Here is a 25,787-nt window from a genome sequence, read left to right on the forward strand (position 1 = left end):
CTCGGGTGTTACACCCATTGTAGACAGTCATGACTCACAGAGTTATTTTCAGAGGATATACTTGATTTATATTATATTGAAGTGTGAAAAATCACATATTAAGCCTTTAAGAAACATTTTTGGGAAAAATTAAGAGTATACCCATTTCTTTAGACACCACTACACCACTGAAACCATCTTGCTGGGAGGACCCAACTATGTATTCATCAGCTGCTCATCTATAGAGAGTGTCACTAAAAAGCCTAAGGTTGTAACTGGTGATCATGGTTTTACCTGCTGGAGTTTCATGTATGTTTTGTTTACTATTGAGTATATTTGTTGTGTATTATGACACTCTGATTTATTGTAATGCTTCTACGCATAGGTCTTGTAATCCTTTACTATGAAAGCTTTATATATCTATTGTATATTGTTCCTAATGATGAGGTAACCTCAGGGGTTTTGGCGGTGTGATTTCTCACTTGTTCATGTCTAATGAAGGCCCAGGGCCCGAAAACGTCACATTGTAAAAGAAACGGTATGTTTTCATTCACACACCTGCATGAAATCAGAAGGTGGAGCCCTGGCTTTGTGCACAGCACAAGCCGAGGATCCACCTAGTGGTCGGTCGGTGAATTACACAAATATAAAAAGGAAACAAGAATAAGTGCAAAAATAAAAACCGCCTTTAAGAAATCAGTGATAACAGGAGAGGTCTTGCGAGTGGAAGTTAGAAATAGTATGTCAGCTGGCAGCATGTCAGGAAGTTTTTTCTGAGATCTAGAGAAATCTTTTGTGATCGTCCTTGTGTTGACCTTGAGTTGTTCCGTCAGGTCTTTTGTGTTTTGCAGAGCTGAGTCTGACATTTTCTGTCTGTGGTTTACAATAGTCCCCTGATAAAATTCTGAAACACAGGGGTGCATCCTGAATGACATTACACGATATTACAGGCATGTAAATGAGGGTGTTAAAAGAGATGATTTGCATGTTAATGCTGCTGGAAGATTTGAGAGGCATTTAACAGATGGCCACTTTGAAATGTTCATGTTTATTTGAAGTAATTTAGCAGTGTGTCAGAATAGAATAAATCTATTACTGACTGTTTGTGCTGAAGAGAAGAGATGATGTAAGCTTTAAACCTACACACAAACACAGACACACAGACACACACACGCACGCACGCACACACACACACTTACCATCGAACTCAGCAGGGCCTACTCCTACTATGATGATAGACATGGGCAGGGAGGCTGCCTGTGGAGAAAACACAGGAGGGGTGTGAGCCGAGCTACTGTTCCCCCACTCAGAAACAAACACTGTGCAAAACATTTTTGAGTGTACAACGTTTACGAGTTCAGTTTGCTGGTTATGGAGCATTTTTCACATGTTAGTTTGTCTGACCTGGTATGCTTTTGTCTGGGGTTTTATGGCTTCAATTAGACAAAGGAAGGAAACTTAAATATTAAACAGATTTTTAATTTTTTAATTTCTTTAAATGGTAGGTCGACTTGAGCTTGTATAGCGCTTTCCTAAAAAAAAAAGCACTTGTACATATGCTTTCCCTTAATTCTATTCTATAGATCTATTTCATGTAAATACCTCCCACATTTTCATTTGTCTTCTTCTTCAAACATACACACTCCTCACTGCCTCTACCTCTCCCTACTTTTAACAGCTTTATAACTTAAAGTTTCAGGGGAGCACCGCAGCACAGGACCAGATCCCTGGATCTGTTTCAACCCCTCCTGGTCATTTAATTTTAATTTCTAAACATGGGCTGAAGCCACAAATCAAACCAAATGTTGTTTTACACCAAGATTTGGATCAGCACAAGTCCATCAGTATGTTTACATGCTTATGTTGAACTGTCCTTGTCCCAGTAAGCACCTAAGGAGAATCGATTTATTGACAGAAGTATGTCTGACTACTGCTAACCTAGGTGGTGATATGCCCCTTTCAGTAAGTCACTATTGGACCTTCTTCTGGGTAACCTTGGTAACAAGTTATCAAGTGGCAAACTGATTGTATCTCAAATTGATACAGGGCTGTACACTTTATTTAAGTACTCTACGCTTTACTTTTGGTACTTGTGATTCAAAAACTATGGACCATGAGCAGAACGACTACAGGCCAGTTTGGGTCTGTTGATGAAGGCTAAACATCCAGGAGTGAATCAATCCCCAATCGCATTAGAATAGAATAGAGAATATATCTTTATTGTCATTGCTATAAAAAACAACGAAAAACAGTTTAGCAGCTCCTGTCATTTGCAGCACACACAGACAAACAGCACACACAGATGGACGGTAAGACTGATTATGTAAAGACAAACAAAAATCACATCATAAGAAGCAAACAGTAGAAAGGCTCTGGAAAAGTGCAAACGGTGCATTATCTAGGAGTGTTGCTCTTACTTCAAGAAATTCGACTAAGTATGATTTTAGCTGCATTTAAACGTGCTGATTTAGAAATCTCTGGATTTAAAAAAAATGTATGTGATGTTGCTGCCATTTTTATGGACAGTATTTCAGGGGTTAAATCATCTGGAATGTGTTTGAAATGTATTTTTCCGGCGTTCCAAAGTATTTCAATTCACGACCTTGTGGGATGAACTTTTACAAACATGTTAAATGGTTAATGCTCTTGAGCTTATATAAGATGTACATGTACAGTATGTGAAGCAAAGGACACACCTTTTGACGATGTGTGTACCATCAATTTTTAGAAATGAACATCAACAAACTAGCTGTAATTAAAAATGAATGATTTTTCTTAAAATGATATGAATGCTGGCTAACTCAGCAATTAAAACTTGTAAAAAAAAAAGCTGAATTCTCTCTCTGAGTGTCTGATACTCACTTGTTGGTTATAAACAGCGTCTGTGACTGGATGTTGTACACAGTTTAAATGAGATCGTATTTAAAAGTAGAATCCATTCCTGTGTTTCTGACTTTCAGATCTGTGTTTTGTGTGCAGCGTCGTTTCCTCTTTACTCACATTGACCACGGACTCTTTGGTCTGAGCCATGTCCGAGATGACGCCGTCCGTGATCATCAGCAGCACAAAGTACTGGGAGCCGTCCGTCACTTCTGCAGCGCACCTAAAGTCAAACACACAAAACACTCACACATCATGTGATGTCACAAAACGCTTCACTTTTGTGTTTTTCTACCCAATGGGATCAGTTCGCTGACCGTCACTAAACCACCGTCCTCGACCTCTTGCCTCTCTTTCTCTGTTACAGTTTTTATTAATTTAGCTTGACCTTGTTTTTTTTCTTCCTCTCCTTTGAAGAGTAGAGCAGAGAGAGTATCGGGATGAACGGGTCCCAGTAGAGGCCGGGTCGCCCTGGTTGACTGGCCTCCTGTCCTAATGAATCAGAAACATGAAGCTTTCTCTGCATGCTCCTCTGCTGCCTGCATACGTCTGTGTTAGTGGAGGATCTTTTTACAGACGGATCAAAAGCAGGAGTAGATTCAAAGAGTGTAAAGTGTGTTATATTCTCACATTATTTCTTTCCTATACGACTCTTAGTAGAAGGGATGCGCTGCTTTTAACCTTGAGGAAACCGGAAAGTCTCCGAGTGTTTGGACGACCAACTGAGCTGTCAACTGAAACACAGCAGTCTGAGTCTAAAACCTCCAGAGTGTGAATGTCTGCGTGTCTGTGTGTGTGTGTGTGTGTGTGTCCATCTGTGTGTTTGTCCTAGCTGGAGCTGTATGGTGCCAGTATGTTGCTCCCTTAATCCATTATGAGACTTTTTTTGCTAAGAACATATTCCTTCACAGCTCCTCTATGTTGTCAACACATCTCTGTTGCACTCTTTGTCTTCGAACAGTCCAAGTTAAATGTGATCGGTTTGAAGAAATACAAACAGCTCACGGCTTTTCTTTGCATCTAACGAGTTTGACTGTCAGGAACTATCTGAAGGAGGAACTGGCTCCCAGTTTAAACCCTCTGTTAGTGAATTTGGGATTTGGGTGGTGGTTGGGCGTCCGGCAGTGGTTATGGGGACGACACAGTCTGATGGTGGTTGTTGGGCGTCAGGTACGACAGGTGGTAGTTAGGGACGTTGGTGGTGGTAGTTCTTGCACTTTGCCAGGCATTTAAGATTTAGGGTCTTTATCTTGAACTATTTCCTAAAACAATCCCTACACCCTTAAATCAAGCAGCGGAAGTTGAGTGTTTACGTGTAAAAACAAAAGGGCCTTTTTAAGTTCATTAAATATGCAAAAGGAGTATTTTATGTCACTGTTTTGTAACAGAGGTCATTTATGCTCTGCTGGACCGTCCCTTTAAAGGCTTTATATGCGATTTTTTGATCCAGCAGATGTCGCCCTTGAGCACCAGCATGAAACCAAAACAACTCGCGCTGCATTGTTGTGTTAGCATGCTAATGCTAGCGATCTTTATTATGCTGGTATCTTCACACTGCATGTAAATTTACCTGAAATGAGCGTGATCTAGAAACACAGTTAAGCAGTGAGTACAGTATGTTATTCTTCTTTTCTCTAGTCCCTCAATTAAACAACTTTTATACACGAGGGGAGGAGTCAGCCGGCCATCCCGGCGATGTAAACAAACTGAAGATAGGACTCTGAAAACTCTGAAAACATCACAGACAGTGGGACTCGGGTGTTACACCCATTGTAGACAGTCATGACTCACAGAGTTATTTTCAGAGGATATACTTGATTTATATTATATTTAAGTATATACGCATATAAAGACTTTAAGTCACAAACTAACTATAGTTTCAAAGTAATGTTCAATCTGAAGTTTGCACCTTAAGTTTAAACAGTTCTTCTACAGAGCATGGTGCAACAGGCCAGAGATGCTTAATGCTTCAGCATAGACTCGTCATGTAAGAGTTCACATAAATCTGTGTTGTATAATGCAGAACTTTTGTTATACATCCGCTTGTGTGTAAGTGTGTGTGTGTTAGAGGTAACACTAGGATCCCAGCAGGGAGAAGGGAGACCTGCTGTCTGACTCACTGTTTGATTGGCTCACACACTCTCAGTCTGGCCCGAGGCGGAGAGAAGCAAAATGGCAAACTGTCTCCCTCTCTCTTTTCTCTGCTGGCCTTCCTGTTGACTCTATCACTCTCTCTCTCTTTTCTCTGCCGGCCTTCCTGTTGACTCTATCACTCCCTCTCTCTTTTCTCTGCCGGCCTTCCTGTCGACTCTATCACTCTCTCTCTCTCTCTTTCTCTCTCTCTTTCTGTCCTCCTGCCTGTCTCCAACACCTGCCCCTGATATTTTCTTTAATTTCTCCCACTCTCTCTCTCTCTTTTGTCACACATCTTCTTCCCCAGCTCTCTCACTTTCAGTCTCTGCAGAACAATGGCGAAATGTGTCAACAAGTGAAAGTGAGGAACAAATTGCGATGTCATGTCTGAAAGCGCTGCACTCATCTTCCCTGTCAGTTCAATTAACTTTCAGGAGCCTTTTGCCCTTTTCATGTGTGTAGTCTTTTCTGGAAGCTGCAAGTTAAGGCATGTTGATGACACATGGATCCGACCTTTGTCATCATCAGCACCACGGCAACACCAGATGGATGTGTGAGGGATGGACAAAGCTTTACTGAAAAAGAAAAAAGCTGGTGAGGTTTTTTTTATTTTTTATTTTTATGAAAAAAGAAGACGAGCTATCGATTGCAAGAGAAGCGAAATCTGTGCTTGCAGACCTTGAGTGTGTGTTGCTGAGACGTATCAATTTTTGATCAAGTTTGTCTGAATTGTTTGTGTATCAGGGAGTGTTCAGTAGACATGCAGCTCGCAAAAAAATGGGTTCCAATGTTTGTAATTTGGTGGCAAAAGGGAGAAAAGAATCAATCTGAATTTGTGCTCACAGGCAGCACAACAGGTGGTTTGACTGAGGATGGAGGCTCACTGCTGTTAGAATAGCTGTAACTAATGCTGAAGGTGGTAATGTTATAGCTAACAAAGGAAACAGGACTGATATCATGGACCACTGGCAGCATTACAGCATCACTGAAAAACAGAACTATTGTCAAAACTGATTATTGAGGAATAAATGATTGACACATTTGACGTCACTCACCAGAAAAAAGAACAAATTAAAGTCAACAGGAAGAGCCAGGAGTGAAACTTAAACCACTACTTGGCTACAGAGTCATTGATATTTATACAGATTCATTGAAATAAAACAACAAATGTATAGGCCCATTTATACTGTTGTACAATTTTAGAAGATTGATTTAAGATTGATGTCAATAAGTAATTAGTATGGCCCGTAGGATAAATGCCCATTTACGTGAAAAGACTGTGTCCTTAATCACCTTTTGGTTTGGGAATTGAGGCTTAAACTTGCCTGTTGTGCTGTGACGGTTGTGTTTTTGAACATTTAGACTTGGTAGAAGTAAGTAAAAGCATTTTAAGATCATGATTTATGTTCAACAACGTCCTAACTTACTATCAATAAGCTGCCCTTAGGAGGGAAAACTCTTAGTTAATGACCTATTAGCTATATCTATGGTGATGTAGAATAAGGTACTAATAAGCGCTTAATAATAACTAATAAGCAGCCACTATACTACTAATTAGCAAGCTAATAAGCAACTAGTTAGTGGGGAATATTTTAACCTTAATTTAAAGATACAATTTGTAGATTCCGCCACCAGGGGGCTCTCAATAAATACTTCAATAACAAAAGATGACATCAAGGATGGCAGGGAATCATAGGAGTTCTCTCTGCTACCATTTTAATGTAAACATTGTCATAACATTCTACATTGTACGATTAAAATGTTACCAAAAATATTTTTTTATTTGCAGCCACAGACTCCAGGAACATCTGGTTTAAAAGCAGACTCAAAGTGAGAAACAGTGGCAGACTGCTGTTTGTTCCAGAAGTTGCTTTGACTACTTTTTAAATGAGCAGAAGCTTGTTTTGACCTGCTCCTCTCCTGTCCAGTGTGAGTCACTCCCCAGCTCACAGAGCTGTCAGTCACCGGGCAGGGGAGACGCTCTCTTGGGAGCATGAATGTTACAACTCAACTCTTAAATGGAACACCCATTTTTTTTTTACCATGACAGTTTTAAAATGTGATTTTTTTTTCTCCAAATCGCTGAAAAAGAATAAACAATAAAAGATGAAATGTAGAGGCTACAGAAATGTCGTGAGGGGAAACTGCCCTGCAGATGGAGGATGTAATAATATGTTTCACATTATTAAGATAAACTGAATCAGATATTGCTAACCAAGCAGCAACCTGCGGTGTTAATAAATGAAGCTAATGCTGAAATGCAGTGGGTCTCCACATGAGACTCCAGAAATCACCCAAAGACCCGGCAGCCCATCATAATAAAATGTCCATCTTGACAGCAGAAATGTTTACAGCCTGGTACAAAAAAACAATTTTGTCTCATGTCTTTATTGGCACACATTATAACTGGGGGTTATTTTTTTATGACTCAGCCGTTTTGATTTTACTAAGGATATAAGTTATGCATAACTGGGGGCGTGACTCATCTGACTGCAAGCGGCTGTCAGCAGGCTTACTGGGGGTTTCCACAGAATCTGTGTGCGTCACTTAGACTTCGTGCATGTTTATATGCAGTTTATGGTGCTAACATGTTAAAAAAGACAAGGATTTTTCTCACCAAGACAGACTTCTTGGACAGTGTTTAAGATTAAAGATTAAAACCTTTTCGTAATTAGGAGAATTTATACACTAAACTAATTCAGAATGTCTCAGGATGTATTGAGATTTGTTGCGTGCCTCAAGTGGTTGCTCAACAAACTACAGGTTAAAGACCCTCTGTGATTTTTCAGCTTCGGACATTGTCTCTTGATAGTAACACAAGTAGTGTTACATAAACAAGGACATGAAGTATAAAGACTGTATAAAAAAACGACAATAATATGACACACAGGGAGTCTAATTAAGAGGTAACGAAACAATGAAGAACTAGAGTAGTGGAAGCATGGAGAGCAGATGGGAAACAACAAGGAAAGAGGAGGAGGAGGAGGAGGAGGAGGAGAGAGACTACAGGGACAAGCAGCAGGCAGAAGTGTAGAGGAAGAGCAAGGTAGAGTAAATTGGTGTGAAAGAAAAAAGTTGAAAACATAAAGGGAAAAATGGAGTCTGGGAGACGCGTTGTATGTGATGATCTCAAAGCAGGTAATATCTGGAGACACGAGAGAAACAAACAGACGAAGAGAGAGGGCAGGAAGAGAGGGAAAAAAAGTTTCACTTTCTCTCTGTGAAAGGACGAGAGTTTGGAAGCTCTTGAGCCCACAACTGAACATTTCAGCACTGCTTCACTCCATTTGGTTATGCAACCACAGTCACACTTAACTGGGACAGGATATTATTGCTATAAATACAATAGCAGGTAATAAGCAGCCAAAATCCATTAAAAACTTAACACTGACTGCACTCCAAAAAGTTTTACTGCTGATATTTAATTTGCTTTAAAAAAGGAGCTTGTAGGATGAAAATGCTGCAGAGTTCAGCTCCGAGGATGATCTTTGTTAACTTCTTTATGATGTCATATGAAGCACTCACTTGAGGATTGCACGGTTGTTCAATCCTCAAATAATAAAGTGCACTTAATATGTGACGCACAGGGCTCGAACACTTCACGAGCGCCAACTGAATAGCTTTTCAAATGAGTCCAAAGGTCAGAACTCGCACTTAAACTTTGATTCTTTGCATAAAAAAAAACTAAAAAAAAAGTCAAATTCACAACTCTTAACATTTGTTAAATTGATTGAGTTCAAAGAGCCATAGAGAAGAAAATAAAATTATGATGTAATATTTCTATCTCATTTCCTTCCTTTTGTCGTTTTGTTTCTCTGTAGCCATTGGGGTGACCGGGTGGTCCCACTTTGTGCAGGACTGAACAGAATCTTCATCACTTAACCTGCATCCTTCAAAATTCCTACAATGTCCCGACTGGCTCTAGTTTTCCAGAGTACCATGGCCTGTTTCACATGTCAATCAATCAGCCCACACAAGGGGTCAAGGGCTCGCCAAACTGTCACTTACCTCGTCGGTCAACATTACATCCAACTGGCACAAAACAAATGCACAAGCAACCAGGTTTAACTTTTCGGCACAACGCTGTATAGCTGTTTGCACAAATTATCTGTAGATCATTTCAGGAGGACCGCTCCAGAGATTCTCCTGACCTGGCTGTTCACATATGTTCCTCACAGCTGGAGACTATCCCTGTCAGATGGGAGGAGGGGGGGCGGGGGGTCCCCTGAGGTCAGACATGATGTAAAAAAAAAAGACGCGAAAATAGCAGACAATGCATCAGAGTCCGCTATAAGATGTTATAATTACAATATTTGTCTTTATATCAATTCTACGTGTAGTTCTGTGGAACCACAATGTCAACAGAAGAGTGGAGAACGTAACGTAGACGTTTAATTAGGTGCACGGACAACGTAGCGGACGCTTGGATACAGTTTATGCACTGACTCCAGAATCTATTGGCTCGAGGTGAATTCTCCAGAGAATATCCTGTTGTGTTCTCACATCAGCTCACTCGGACTTGCTGCCAAAAAAATACTCGGGGTCTGTCAGGAGAAACTCCGGGTGAAGTCCGAGTGAAAAATGTGTCTGTTTGCGTTCACACATACAGCTCCTCAGGGGAATATCAGGAGATTTTCAGGAGTTTTCTGCAAGTGTGAAAGCCCCATAAGTGAAGCCGGTGGAGGGAGATTCCCCAAAAACGTTTTGTGCATCATTTGCCGGAGGTTTTTTTTTTTTGCAGTTTTGCATGAAGGAGAGTACAACCTGAAGTGACAGACTTCATGTGAGACTCTTAATAAATAGAAATGTCGCTCTATTGACACACTCTATGCTTCCTGCGACTCTTGAAGACCTGTTGTACATGAATAGCATTAGCATGTCAGTTGAATGGAGCGTGCAGGAAAACAAAGGCTTGCAGAGTTCTTTGAAGAAATGATTCTGGATTTAGCAGAAGCAGCAGAGAGGACGGCTCCCAGTGAGTCCAGCGAAAAAGAGGATAGACGGGATGAAATGATGAAGGCAATGACGTCAGGACGATTTGCTTTTGCGAATTTAAAAATTCAAATTTAAAAAAAATAATTTTGCTACATAGATCCTAGGAGATATACCGTTGTTCACAAAGCAGCTGATGCAACAATACCCTTTCACTGTAATCAATCCACCGGCTTCAGCAGGAGGAGAATGAAGAGCATCAGTTACACTGACATAAATGCTTTTAGATGACAAAAAGATCGAACAAGCAGACTGAATGGCTGCTAAAGGAATAAGGTAAATCAAACAAGAGAAAGGTGAGAGCTCAAGGCTTTCCCAGAACTGTGACTGTGACTCAAACAATGCTTATATATTTGTGTGCTGCAGTTTTTTTTTCCAATGTAGCCAAAGCAAAAAACAGCTCAGACTTATAAATTCATTAAATAAGGATTCCCCAGAGTGTCATTTAATAAAAACTGTTCCCATGTTGTGTGTATCATGAGGAATAACAACCTCCCTCTTTAAATATTTGAAATCTAATTTTAATCTTGATAAACTTCTGCATCATTCACAATCACGTTTACTTGCGCTCAGATGATTTTCCTTCCTGTATTTTCTTGTTCATTGATGTGTTTCCTGGTCATATCAAACCAATATATACTGTGTGTGTATATATATATATATATATATATATATATGTAAGCCACGCATTGTCTTTGTAAATGTTTAATGTGGATGGCAATGCAATTGTTAGACCTACTAAAATTGAAAAAATAACGCCTTATAGAAAACTCAGCAGAAGAATTAAAAAATCTGCTACTGAAGAAAACATGAAACTGTGACTTCTCTTCAAAGCCAGGGATGATTGACAGACTGAAATTTTCTTTGATATGCTGTCACGTCTCCTGCACTGATATTTTCTGTTTGTATTCATGAAATGCATACATAAACAGCTGGCTTCCCATGATGGTACATGATAAGCGGCACATGCATATTGAACACATGGAAATATTCAGAGGCCTTATGTAAGAGTGAAAATATATGTTGTGTGTGTGTGTGTGTGTGCATCTCTCACCGAGCCACCTGGTTGATGACAGGAGCAAAGTTGGTTGGGCCGTACAGCTGAACAGTCCGCAGACTCTGGAAGTAAGACTCCAGGACGCCCTCGATGCCGACACAGTTTGGGTTTTCTGTATTTGAGTTCTGCAAGACAAAAACACTTATCTCAACTCTAAAGCTAAACAATCATTTAGACACGCGTGAGTACATACAGAGTAATAAGCCATGCATTTCCACCAGGTGATGCTAATCCGCAAAATCTCTTCATTTGCATGTTTATACGAGCTTACTTACGAGTTTGTAAGAGTTTAATTTTATTCACAAAAACAAAAGTTTATCAGGCCAAAGAAAATCCTGACGTCCTTGTTTCAGAAAAGGTTCATCTAAACACAATATGCATCAATGTGCATTCACCCAGACGGTAAATAAAAATACTGAGGTGGTTGACGTGTTTGAAGAATGTCATTTCTGAGCGTCAACAGAATAAATCCCTCCCCCCCATGGAGTCCAGACCCTGGTGGTGGTGAGGCTGATGACTTGTTGAGACCGGCTAAGTGAAGAATGAATGGATGATGATTCTGCAAAGACATGCGGTGATGAGGAGGTGGAGGGGCACACGAGACATTTCGGTCCGAGTTTCCGAGTTAGGAAGTCATTATTCTGACTTCAGTGTGTTCATGTGCTTTCAGTTCCAAATGTCGCAATGTTGTAACAACAACCACAAAGAGCGTGGATGCTAAGAGGAAGATGTGTTTAATGTAACGGTCACAGATTATAATAGAGCAAAAAGTTGATGTGCAATAGCCTACGTGAATTAATTAAAAAGTATCTTAACATTTACATTAAAAATAAAATATTTTGCCCCACATGTGTTGAAGATTATGACATCATGAATGCACCATAAGGCAGAGAAGGAATAATATTTAAAAGTGGAGCAGAATGATGATAGGCTGACAATGAGGGAGGAACGCCCTGCACCAATCGGCTGATTACCCGATGACAGCCAAAGAAAATGACAGAGTGAGAGAATGACAGCGGGGATGTGAGTGAGCGTGCATGAGAGGGATGAATGAAAGATAGAACCAACCAAATATATAGTCTTCCTGACTAAACCTACGCTAGAGCTTCATTTACCAAGTTGCATCTCTTATTGGCACCATTCTAATTTCAGTGTTAACAACAACTTAAACTATTTACCAATCCATTATGTCTAAATCCACCGACCTGTTGCTCCATATTTTGATGATAATATGCGCAGACAGAAAGATTTTTCTAATTAGTTCTCCATTGACTCCAGCCTGAGATAGCAGACGGTAAGTAAAAAGTAACCAAAAGTCTATCCCAGGTCAGTTCTAGATCAAAATGACTTTGGGTGGGGGCGCTGGTGGTGCAGTGGTTAGTGCACGCGCCCCGTGTATGGAGGCTGTCGTCTCAAGCGGGCGGCCCGGGTTCACATCCCATCTGTAGCTTTTATCCCGCATGTCATTCCCCACTCTCTCTCTCTCCCTGATTTCCGACTCTATCCACTGTCCTATCTCTACAATAAAGGCACAAAAAGCCCAAAAAGAAATCTTAAAGAAAATAATGATAATAAAATAAAATGAATTAGGGTGCATCTGAGATTAAAGGGGGTGCAGCGACAGTGACCGGCAAAAGAAATGAAAAAAAGCATAGGTGTAACAGGTCCCGCATGTGTTTCCTGGTGAAAAGCAGGTCATGTGCACCTGTCATGACCAACAGATCACGGATGTAATAAACATGATCTGAATCACTTTTCTCCCTGTCCATTCAGTTGAGGGTGCATAAATTTAAAATGAGGGTGCAATGCATGCTTTTTCACACTGTAGAACCGGGCCTGGTCTATCCTAGCCGAGATTCAAACTTCACATTTTTTGTAAAAGCACTCATTCTTGTTTGTAAGAAGAATTTCACTTGTGTGACACTTCTGTAGCTGATGGAAGTTGCACCCATCTGACACATCCTGACACTTCTGCTTTGTTCTGACTGAACTCTTCAGCTGTTAAGACTGTATCATTAAACTGTCAAACCTGTGAAGAGCTCTTTGATGCCCCCCTTCATCGGGAAAGAAAAAAAGATACATCACAAGAGGAAAAAGGTCATGTTTCACAGGTTAAAAACAGGAATGACTGACATCTCAAATGTCTTTTTTTTTCAACGCCTGAGGTGTTCTTTCCTGTGTCTCTGTTGGAAATATGCAGCACATCATAGCTCCACACTTATTTACATTCATCCACACAATCGTGTTACAACCCAGTAAACTCGAGATGCTAATTAACCATTCCTGTTCTGTGGATTAAGTCAGACATACTCTTTCACTTTGCATTTTTCACTTGCTTTAATGCTTTACCTCTGTCATTCAAATAAAAGTGAAATCAGGAATAAGCATGACTAAAATATGTATCTATCATCACATCTATCTTAGCTTTTGCCATAGTCTAAGTCAGTGGTTCTCAACTGGTTGAGCCTCAGGACCAACCACTAACTCCTTCATCGATAAACCCCTACCCAAATCGCTGATGTTTTTCAACCAATCCGATTTATTCAATGAAAACTTGTGTCAGTTTGGACTTCAGACGATAGAGAACATGTAACAGAACAAAGGAACTGAACAAAACAATGCACTGAAAGCATACTCTGTGAGCCACTTTTTGGGTCCCGACCCACCATTTGATAACCACTGGTCTTATGGTGCGTTTCAGTTGATCTCGTAAGTGGGAAATTCCCAGTTCCCATTCGGAAGTGTCAACTGGAACGCCCCCTGAAGTCGTGATTACGACTCGGAAACTGGACGCGTCCATGTTGCTTTTCCGACTTGCGGTTGCGAGATTACGCAGTTATCTCGGGAGTGACGTCATTCCCAGTTCCGACTTCCAACTTCCGAGGTAAAAGGAACGCAGCATAAGTCACAATTCAGTCATATTAACCTTTTAAAGTTTGAGTCTAGATTTAGTCGACGGAAAGTTCAAATCATTTGAGTCCAGTTTTACTCATTAAAAAGTCTTTAGGTTTGAGTAATGTCAATTCAATTAGCCAAGAGTCATCAAGCCATCAAACATGCATCAAAAAGAGCATTGACAGACGTAGGTCTGCATTTTTTTTGATTAACGAAATGAGAAATAGTCTGAAAATGTGAGGCGAGTGTTGTTAGTTTCAAAAGATAGTGACGGCATGAGCATAAAAATGGTTACTGATCTTGCACATTGCCAATGGGTTGCATATGAGAGGAAAACTGCAAAGGCCCAAGAACTAATCCCTGAGGAACCCCATCATTTAGAGGTAACTGAAATGGTCGAAATGTAATCAGTTTTCCTTCATACACACACTCACATTCACAACTACAGGCAATTAAAAGTGACTAATTAATTAAACAATTATGTTATTGGACTATAAGAGGAGGCTAGAGAACACAGAGAGAACTCATGCAGGTAAGGGGGGGAGACATGAAAGAAGAATACAGGTGACATTGCTAAACATCACACCAACTTGTTGCCCCAATAACTGATCATAAAAGAAGATCTGCTCTGCAACAATATTTTTAATGGACCTTTAAAGGAAGTTTTCTGTTTTGAGAATAATTGGAAATGATTAAGCGTTCTTTATAAATCCTTCAGGCAATGTCATTAAAAAGTACTTTCGAGAGACTGGATTTAAAACTAACAAAGTTCCTTATCACTTCCCAGACGTCTCACATACTTGTGAGACTTGTGAAAGTGTGTTTGGACATAAAAAAAAAGCAAAGATGTCATTACCAGTGCACCGACTGTTCATAGGTTAGCAGTAAGCTATCAGACAACCATTTAGTAGCAGTGTGCATGAGTGTACTCTCAGGAAAAACAACTCTCTTTCGTCCTTGTAACCTGCACTCACATTTTTTGCTAATATTTATACAGCCTCAAGATATGTACAAAATTGTCTCCTTCAATTCACTGAGTTAGCAAGTTGTGTCCTTCCCTCCTTTAATTGAGCAAACAAGTGTTTCAGCATAAAAGATGAAACCTGAACTTGAGTTAGGGGAAGTTTTTTTTTAAATGAGATCATTAATCAGTGTTCTGAGTCCGTTCCTGTATATTGCTGTACATTGCTACAATCAGTCCTTGTCCACTTCACACTGCAGGCTCCAATAGAATTAGTGTGTGTAGAGTGTTAATGAGAGGCAGTTCAAGTGTTTGTTTACCACAGTGAAGGTCCCTGGTGCTTCTGTTACGGTAAAGACTTGAATTTCTTTGCATAGTTTCAGAAAAATTCAAACTGTAGGAAAACACTTCTCTGCTTAATAGAGAAGAATCCTCCGGCATGAATACATAACACCTTTATCCAAGTTACACTAAAATATACCATATATTGGGGAAGGGGATAGACTAGTCGTGTGATGCGCCCCATGCACAGAGGCTATGGTCCTTGAAGCAGTTCATCTCTGCTTGAAAAAGCATTGTTTGCATGACATGATTTCTCTATTGTACGGTTAAATCATTTTCATAATACTGATAAAACGATGAGGCAGAGATTTGTCAAATCATGAAGCTTCAATATCTGTTGGTAATCGTGTTAATGTGTATCCTGCAGGCGATCGCTGGTTTGACCCAGCTGCCGGTGGTAGAATCGGCCACGCCATCTAAAGAAATATCGAATGTAAATTAGCTCAGAAAAACAACATATAACACATAATGTATTTTAGTGTGAGCAATTACAACCAAACTGTGGTTAAAACTGTGAATGTGAATATGATGAAGTCATTCCTGCTCCTCTCTCTCTCCACTCCCCGGGTGTCCCCAGGGAAACATACGACTATTTATTCATTCTGGGTCCACCAGATAGATCGGTATGGGGGTGGGAAGTATACTTATCAGACATTTTGCTAGCTGCGTATTTATTTTAAGACACGTTAATCATCATGTCAATATTTTTCTATCATATATATTTACGGATGTTGAGTTTTATTATTTGTTGGTTTACTGTTTCACTTTAAAAGCAACCCTGTGCATGTGATAGCACCCGAGGGAGAGGACTATATAAGGGCGTCTGTTTTTCATGGGGGGTTAGTCTGTTTAGGGTTTGATGCCATTCAAGCGCCCCGGGTTTTTATTGGTATTGTGAATTTTACTGTAAATATGGAAAATAAATGCCCACATTTGTGTTTTGCTCAATCTTCTGTCTCTGCCTCCTTATATGGTTTGGTCTGCTCAGAGGGTCAGTCTTACATTGGGTTTGACTGGTTCACCACAGATCATTCCCCACTCTGTCCTCCCTGTTTCCGACTCTAGCCACTGTCCTCCACACTAAAGGCATAAAAAAAAGAGTCATCGCCAGACTTTACAATATTCTGCATCTACAAATCATCCAACTATAAGACAATATTATAACAAAACACAAATCAGTGCTTCTTTAGCAGTAACCTGATAAAAGCTGTTGGCAGCTTCACAAACGCGCTCTGCCTGAGATAACTTTTTAATTATTTCCTCTGGGACTAAAGTTTTGTTTAATAATACATATTTCGTTTAAGCACAACTTATATTCAGATTCAAAACGCTGGTGTTAATTAGGCACCTATACTGTATATAAGCGGTGCAGTTAATCAGTGTCAAATTATCAGGGAACATTTCTAAATGACAGTAAAGTTAAAGTCTTAAAGTGCAAATGTCAGATTACATTCTCAGGTTCTTTATTTGGACTTAAGATACTCTAATCATTATCATCACTAATTCATTATTCTGACTGATATATGTATCAGGGATTCCTCCTTTGAGGAACATTTGGTTTGTGTCAATGTTGGTGACCCCTGTGAACAACGGTACTTCTTATCACTATGCTACTCGTATCCTGAGTTGTGCAAGCAGTTTGATTTTCAACCCAAAAAAACCCCAAAACTAAACTAAAAAGCAGTTTCAGCTGCATGCCCCCCCCCCCCTCCAATCTTTCATAACCAGTTTAAAGGTCACATATTATACTCCTTCTTAACCAGTTTAAATAAGTCTTAGAGTTCCCCACAACATGTCTGTGAAGTGTCTTCTTCTAAATCCACTCTGATCCTGTTGTCATGATTTGGTTTTGTATTTGAGTTTCCCTGTTTTATCCCAGTGTTGCTTGTTTCCCTTGTGTGTTAATGTTCCCTAGTGTTGCTGGTTTTTCCCTTGTGTGTTTCCTAGTTTTGTCGTCAGTGTTTTCTGTTTTATTTTGTCATTTATTATCCTCGTGTAACTGTGTTCTAGTGTGTTTTGTTAGATTCTTGAGTTCTGTGTGTCTTTAGTGTTTCATGATCAGAACAGGCTTTTTCTGTGTCTGTACCTTTTAAATATGTAGATGAGCTGTGTCTGACCACGCCCCCTCTCTGGAAGGACTTGGGTGGCTCAGGCTTTATTGCTCCATGTTCTATTGTTTACAGTGAGAAGGCAGACTCAGAGGGCAGACCAAACACCTAGCTGTGGGAGTGTCACCCACCTGGGGGAGGGGCTACTGCCTTTTGTGATGTCATAAAGGGAAAATCTCCAAACGGCCTGTTTGACCACACATTTTCTGAAAAGTAGAGCAGGTATAAGACGGAGAGGATGGACTTTTGTCATAATTTGGGGGTTTGTAGACAGACTAGAGACACATATTAGTGTTAGAGAAACATGGTGAGGTGTATTTTATATAATATGTGACCTTTTAAAAGGAGCTTTAAAAGGACTTTTTGCACAACCTATCTCACCATACAGCTGATTGTCTCATGCTGTACTCGTGATCCTTTCTCTTTAAGTCATATATTATGAGACAAGATACTAAAACTTTTCATTTGACAAACTCTGATTTCTCTCGAAGCTGTTTCCAAACACAAGATTTCTAATTAGAGTCGCCCTGGCATGACACAGCGGCAGGATTTGTCACGCCGAGGTGAACTCTAATTGGGAAAGCTGATTGAGCGGCCGCTCACAGGGAAAGGGTGCAAAGTTGTACAAAGCAATGAACCCCGACAGGCCAGATGCCGATGCTCCCGTCCCCACTGAGCCCTGACCGGGATGGAGCCTACACGATCATGGCATTGGAGACAAAACCTGATTAAAAAACGACAGTTTCAGGTCAGAATAAAAGTCCAGAGCAATAATGAAAGACTTTGACGCGTGACATTGTGAAGTTTACACTCATTTGAAAAGATTTGGTCTCATTTTTATCCCACCAATGTTATCCCACAGCCTTGGAACAGCACCAGATGTATAAGTCCCTCCTTCTCATGTTTCCTCCCCACCCACTTTTCTCCTAATTTCCTCAAAAAGTAACTGTACAGGGAGATGGTCCTTTGTAAACCAAGGATTATTTTTGCATTTTGCTGCTTTGCAAATTGCTATTGTTGCCGTCTTCCTGGCTGACAAAGCAAAGCGGTGCATCATCAGATTCTCTCTGCCTGTCTGTCTGCTCACTATTCTCTCTCCATCGCTCCAATACCATCAAACAGATCAACTTTTTTTTTCTCAACATGCAATGTGATTCATAATGTTTTCTTCCACCCACCTCTTCTTCCTTTCCTACGCCTCTGTCATCCACTTCACAAGACTACTCCACAATGCCTACAGCCTGCGGGTTTATGTAACCCTAACTTTCATGAAAAAAAAAACGCCCTGAGTTATATGGCTCCATGTGGCCATTGTGAGGCAAAGTGCATCCATCAATCAAATAAAACCAGGTCCCACATATGAAAATTCTTGGGATCACAGCAAGAAAACAGTCTGACCTCTTCTATTGTCATCCACTGGGTAGTTAAGTGAACTTGGCCAACTCATTTAGAAATTTGCATGGGGAACACATGATGCAATCTGAAAAAAAAAAAAAAAGTGACGAAACCATAGAACGTAAATAATAATGGACAACGCCTGAGTGACGTCACCATCTGTTTCTGCAGGAGTCCCATCCATGGAGGTCGCCATGAAGGAAATCCTGTCTCAGCCTAACTTTCAGTCAACCTAACCACAGGCTGGAGCTGGAGCTAAGGAGGGTCTTAAGCCTCTTGACAAACCGTTATATCGTGCCCGCTTGTCAGTCAGGTCAGCTACACACCTAATAATGGACAACACGTCGATAGAGACATGAGCTAATCAGACCTCTTTCTTTTTTGTACCAGGCTGTAAACATGTTAATTTCTGCTGGCTGTTTTGAATGCGGTATGTGACTTCTGGTACTTCAGCAGCAAGCCTCTAGTGGACACTTGTTGAACTGCATGATTTTGCAGTTTCACAGCGGCTTCATTTTTTCACACCGGTTGTTGACTCTTGGTTTAAACTGTATTTAGGACGAAGGGATAGTTGCCTGTTTTGCCCCAGATACATTTCAAGTGGCCATGTTTCATGTTAGTGTCAGATGACAAAGCACTCTGGATATTTCCCTTCTACAACATTTTTTGAAATGTGCATCTAAAAACACTTCATTCATTTGTCGGGCTGTTTGGAGAGCAAGCTGAACACTGGCTCTCAATCCATGATAAGAAACAGGACATAGAGTCATATGCATCAGTGTGCCAAACTGATGTGTAATTGTTCCCTCTTCATCCTCACATTGTTCTGCTTATTCTTAACGGTGTATTCGAGATAAATCACATCTCTGTATTCACCTGATAAATCGAATAGGAACTCTCTATAAACTCTCTTTACTCCACAGACGTCTGCAGATAAATGTGTAGCTCTTTAGCTGCTCAGCACTCCAATACATCAACCAGCTCATTGATTACTGTGTCTGTCTGAGATCTCTCCTTTTTTGCATGTGTGTGTGTGTGTGTGTAAAGCACGATGTCGGCTGCTGCTGTGGCAACAGAGATATGGGTCAGCAGTCATCGAAACCTTTCAAACGACAGATGGACACATTTCCCATCCAGGCAGTGGTTTGGAAAGAGCTGCCAAAGGTCAGACCAAAAATACAGAATTTGTTAAAAAAGCCAGTTTAGGTTCACTTGCTTCCCTGCTATTGCAGACGGACGTGCGCTTGGGAAAAACACTTGTAGATTGGATGGAAGATTCCAGTATCCAGTCCAAAAACAGAAGTACCTTTTCACTGGATTTCATTTGAAAACAAAACTACACTTCATTGTCTCTTATAGGGCTTTCACACTTCATGCTGAAAACTCCTGGGAAACTTATATTTCCCGGAGGAGCTGTATATGTGAACGCAAACAGCCACATTCTTCTCCTTTGCATTTTGTGAAAACAGCTTTTTGAGTGTTTCTTACCAGGGGGAAGGCGTGGGAGATTTTGCCGTCTGGGGGAAGTTTAGCTCCAAAGCCGTACGCTGGAAAGAGTTTGTCACTGTCGTAGTCTTGGATGATCTCTCCCACGGCCTTCAGAGCCATGGCATACGCATTCATCTGGTACGGACTCATGTAGTGCAGCGAGGTGGGCTGAGAGGGGTTACCTGGAGAGAGAGGACAAACACACACACCACATCAAACACACACACGCGCACACACAAAGCAACAGGATCTTAAATTATAAAGGTCTTATAAAACCTGAAGATGAAGATGAATTGTCTTTGATCTGATAAGGGGAATTTCTCTGCAGTTTACATCAATGGCAAATGAAGAAGACTGATGTATCACCTAATATTTATTATCACTCTGAACCTTTTTCATGCATTAACATTACCTTTTCATAAACAACAATCAATTCAGCCATAAAACAGGAAGCCACGTGTTTGAGTTTTGGTCTGAATTTTCATTTCATTTTCAATTTCATTTCTGCACATCGCTTGTGTTTGCATTGAAAATAAACAGAATATTCAATAAAATACGCTAAAAGTGGTCAAATATTTTTGTGTTTTTTTTTCCTTTGCATCACTTTTGAAATGTCTAAAACGGGGCCCAAACAGTTACAGCCAAAAATAATAAGACTCCTCATCAAGCCTTGTATCCTCTCCTTTAGTCCTTTAATTGCTCTTAATCTTCTTATCTGTTCTTAATCCTTCTTCTCATATTTGACTCTTCTGTCCTCTGTTGCTTTTTTACATTAACCAGCTTTCTTTGATTTCACTCGTTTTTCATCTTCAGTTGTGTTTTTATTACCTGTGATGTGATCTCTTGAGTTTTTAATTTTCTTTAATTGTTTAATTGCTTCATAGCCTGAACCGCCTTTTGAGACCGGCCTGTAGTATCTTTTCTTGTTTCTTGTATTTGCCTTTTTATTATTTTTCTGCAGACTTCTCTTTGTTTGGCCTGACTGTTGATGTGTTGACGAGTTCATGCCTTTGCTTTGTCCGTCAAAGCACTTTTCAAACATCTGTTTTTGAAGGTGTTATAAATTAAGTTATTATGCCATTATTATTAATTTATTAAATCCTAAAGAAGACAAGTTTTTTCACTAACTTTTTACCGCCAACACATCTTACATTTGATACACAAACTCAACAAATATGCACCAAAATATCCGTCATGGCCTTCACTCTAAATTCACTCAGTGGATAAATATATCGTCTGTTAATATTAACTCTGAATTCAGATTACAGCAGTGTGGCAAAATAACTAGCTCCTTCCAGGGCTTTGATTGTATGTCTCTGGTATTTTTCAGCAGAATGACATGCCTCACATGATGTCAGCAGGTCTCCTGGTGTAAAGATATCCACTGCTGGAGGACTTTTTGTGCCTGATTGAAGAAAATCTGAGTACAGCTCTATAACTCATCTCTGTCAACTCGCTTGCATATAATGAAGTCTGCAGTATAGGTGGACAGAGTGACAATAATAAGGAAAAGAAAACCACCATGAGGACTAAAACACCTATCACCATGGATACTGATACTGAGTGCTTACTTATTCAGCTCATATATATAGCCTTTCGCTGCATTCTCCTTTCGGTAGATTGAAGGGCTTATATGGATGTGAGTCTCATTCTGCAGCTCTGTTTGAATTATGTGGAGAGTTTGAAACCAGTAATGGATCGCTCGAGTAGAGCTGTCTCTATATGACCTGCACAAGCAGCCAAACTCACAGCAAGAATATTAATACATCATCAGCGTAACTTTAGAATACTGTAGAGTGGATTATGAGGAAGCAGTAGAAGCAGTCAGAAACAGCTTGTGTACATTTCTTAACCAGCAAAGTTTCACATTGAGGGCCTGATTCACTAACAATGCTTTCACACTTGCAGAAATCTCCTGAAAAGCTTCTGATATTCCCTGGAGGAGCTGTATGTGTGAACGCAAACAGCCACATTTTTTAGTTTGGACTTCCCCTGGAGTTTCTCCTGCCAGACCACCGAGTGGTTTTTTGTTGCGCAGCAAGTCCGAGTGAGCTGTTGTGAGAACGCAGCAGGATATTATCCGGAGAATTCACCTCGAGCTAATGGGAGGGGGGAGTGACGTTTATATCCTGTGACTGCTGCACGGTGCATTGAGTGTCTGCACGCGACCACTACGATCTCCGTGCACGTAATGAAACCACTGCATTACGTTTTCATTTTGTCAGTATGTTGTTCGCCGCTCTTTTGTTGATATTGTCATTCTGTTGAACTACACATAGCATTGCTATAAAGGTACATTTTCTCATTAAAAAGTTGTTGTCGGACTCTGTGGCTACGTCCGTTACTTCAGCGTTGTTTTTTTTTGTGTCCCCGCTTTTCCACTGAGAGCTCGATGTCACTGTAAATGACGGAGCCCTCAGTGTCTTTCCAGCTAAAATAAAGGTTTTGAATTGAGGAAGGGGATTCTTCTTTAGAGAGTAAATGCAACAGGGCCACCATGATGGAAACGAAAACAAGACTTCTCAACTGCTTTAATTACACTTTGCTTTATTTTGACTTTATGGTGACTATTTAAAACCAGTGACATTCTGAAAGGAGTGATAAAGTCTTATTTAGTTTAGTATTTTTGTCTATTTCAGAGTTTAGCTTTCCTTGTTTTAATCTTCTTCCTGTCTAGTGTTGCTTGTTTCCTTTATGTTTTTTTGTCTTAATGTTTCCTAGTTTAGTCTGTTTTTTCTTCCAGTTTTAATTTTTAATGTTTCTCTGTTCTAGTTTTGTTACAGTCTTGAGTTCTCAGTGTTTCTTCAGTGTTTCCTGATTTATTTTATAGTTCGGAGTGTTTCTTGTATTTCTTCCTGCCTCTGTGTGTTTCCCTCCTGTTTGATTGCCCTCAGTGTCTTCACCTGTGTCATTAGTCTCACCTGTGTCTTATTACTCCTGGATTTAGTCTCAGTGTTCCCGCCCTCTGGTTGTCAGTTCATTGTTAGATTTTTTGCATGCCAGACGGATACTAGTGGTTCTTTTGTTTTTCCTGACGGCTCCTTGTTTTCGTTTTTGTTTGCCTTTTACCTTGTTCTTGGTAAATAAATATTTTTGTTAGTTGTCAGTCTATGTTGGTCGTCATCTTTCCAGTTTCTCTCCTTATGATTCCCCGTGGATTCCTGGGATTATTTTTAGTTGGACATTTTTAGAAGTCAGCCTTGTTTTTGACTTTTGACTTTTGGTTTAAACAAATAATGCATGGTTTCTGGAATTGGGTCCACCTCCTATGTTTTTTCCTGAAATGTGACTTATGATCGTTTTGATGCATTTGTTAAATGATTTCTGCGCTAACAAAGTCCTAGAGGACACAAAAATAATCAACCACAGTGGACATTAAGTTATTTATACCTTGGCTGTGATATATGTGATGTGAATGTTGCAATCAAACATTTTCTCCAAAGCCACTCTACTATCAGTAATGGATACATTGACTTATATGTGAGAAATTAAGCATTTGTCAAAGATGTATTTGGCTAAGAAAGTTGCTCAGTGAAGATCATTTACTGCAGATATATTAAAGAGGACAAACCGAAATGAAAATCAACCCATAAGAGAGGACAGTGGAAGTGATATCTGTGACAAGCACAACACAGACGTGTGGACACTTCCTGCATGCAGAAAAGATGTAAAAAAGCTGCCGTACCGTTGGATGCTGTGAAGTCTATGGCCACAGTGAAATTGAGTTGTGTTCTGGAAAGAGATGGAGAACATCAGCATCGTTCAAAAGAAACAGAGATGTTAGTTCTGTGCCAGCATCACCAGATGGGAGCACATTCACAGCTGCTCAGACTAGACGGAAAAACTCATCAGTGGCTCACTGCTGTCACTATAAAGAACAAGGCAGGGGATCTGCTCACTGATTGAAACAATATGTTTCTTCATTAATAATCGCTGTCCCCCGCCACGTCTTTATTTTAGACTACTTCAGGCAGAACATCGTCTAAGTATGTTGGTTTTAATCTTACAACTACATAACATGTTCTTTGTTTTAGGGCTGATCCCAAAGAGCCGAGTAATCAACGATTTCGTTGGTCAGACTTCCGTACTGAAATCATGTGAACACACTGAAGTCGGAAGAACGTCTTCCCAACTCGGAAACTTGGACCGCCCACACACACAAGGCCGTCAGTTTGTGTGTCTGCTGTATTGGACATGTGTAATATCGTTAAATGCAAACTAAGCTAGAAAAACGATGTCCTGTCAGAATCAACTGGTATTTAATGATGTGGTTAAACTTAAATCAGAATGTGGATCAATGAGCTCAAAAAACAATAAAACTTTCAACTGTCAGTAGACTGAAGGCTAAATCTGACGAATCAGACTCGACCATGTAAACCCTTAGTCCGGCACAGGCCTGCTTTCTGTACTTTCAAGTTAAATGATAATATCTATAAATATATTTGATTTACAAGTTTAACCACTAAGGGAGGATGAGGGGAGGCGGTGCGCTGAAGGGAAAGCTTTGTTTTGATTTGAGAGACCGGTGCTAAAGAACGACATCTACGGGGTATCTTCTCAAAAGTCATCAATTTTACCTTTAGTTTGCACTCCTACTCCATAAAAACCAACGGACCAAAGTGTTTGTGATCTGACTATGGGAGCCATGACCGGACTCTGAGCTCTTACCCTCCTCTGATGAAGTCGACAAACGTGTATTCTGACTCCACTTTGAAGGACAGGAGAGTCACCTAGAGGAGAGAGAGAGAGACAGAGAGAGAGAGAGAGAGAGAGAGAGAGAGAGCAAAGGATAAAGAGCATCATAAGGAGGCTGATGTTAAATACTGCACGTCTTGTGTCCTCTGCATTCATCATCTGCTGACACAACAAGTCTTACCGTCCCCGAGTTGACATATTTCTTCTTCTTGCCTTTCTTTTTAGGGTTCAACACCTTGACCACAAAAACAGGAAAACAACAAATCAGTTTTCAAAGCGTATATGTCTGAGCAGGAATGTGTCGACAGTACGCTCACGTCAGCATGTTTCGGGTTGGTAGGTAATGATAAACTGTTCAAAGATGTGCTATAATTTATAATGCAAACTATTACCTGGATGAATAATATATAACACTGTCAGCGAAGGGGTGATGTTGTTGCAAGCTCAAAAAAAAGAAAATGGTTGAATTTTTTATATCCTTTACACATTGAGGAAAGTTGGATTCCTTTTTCTTTATTTGCTGATTCACTACGACAACTTTTACCTCGTAGACGTTGAACTGGCTTTGGCCTCTGGACAGTTCTCTGTAGCTGGTGGTGAACTCTCCGATGAAGTCATGGCTGGAGGAAAGATTGATCGGGAGAGGAGAACAGTTTTACTACATCAGAAACATGTTTAAGATAGCAAAGATAACTGAACCAAAATCAGAGCATGCTGCAGGATTTGTAAACGTTTACAGAAAACATACAATTAATGCATTCACTATTTTCCAGCACTATTTTGCAGCAGAACAATTGAGAAGGAAAGTAGGTATTTTTTTTTATTTAACCTTTATTTAACCAGGAAAGAAACTCATAGAGAT

At 40.1% G+C, this 25,787-nt stretch overlaps 1 protein-coding gene across 1 annotated transcript in view; it reads right to left on the reverse strand.

Moving 5' to 3' along the window:
• The window catches only part of LOC109988166 (copine-9), a 143,694-nt gene that overhangs the window by 11,098 nt on the left and 106,809 nt on the right, over positions 1-25,787 (reverse strand). Inside the window, exons 11-18 of the mRNA XM_065955365.1 lie at positions 25,470-25,545; positions 25,107-25,160; positions 24,899-24,960; positions 23,916-23,962; positions 20,231-20,412; positions 11,039-11,166; positions 2,980-3,082; positions 1,179-1,236 (exon numbers count right to left, since the gene is read on the reverse strand). Coding sequence (XP_065811437.1) covers positions 1,179-1,236; positions 2,980-3,082; positions 11,039-11,166; positions 20,231-20,412; positions 23,916-23,962; positions 24,899-24,960; positions 25,107-25,160; positions 25,470-25,545 — 710 coding nt within the window. The remainder of the gene's footprint in view (positions 1-1,178; positions 1,237-2,979; positions 3,083-11,038; positions 11,167-20,230; positions 20,413-23,915; positions 23,963-24,898; positions 24,961-25,106; positions 25,161-25,469; positions 25,546-25,787) is intronic.

This window comes from Labrus bergylta, chromosome 5 (genome assembly GCF_963930695.1).
Source record: "Labrus bergylta chromosome 5, fLabBer1.1, whole genome shotgun sequence".
Lineage (NCBI taxonomy): Eukaryota > Metazoa > Chordata > Actinopteri > Labriformes > Labridae > Labrus > Labrus bergylta.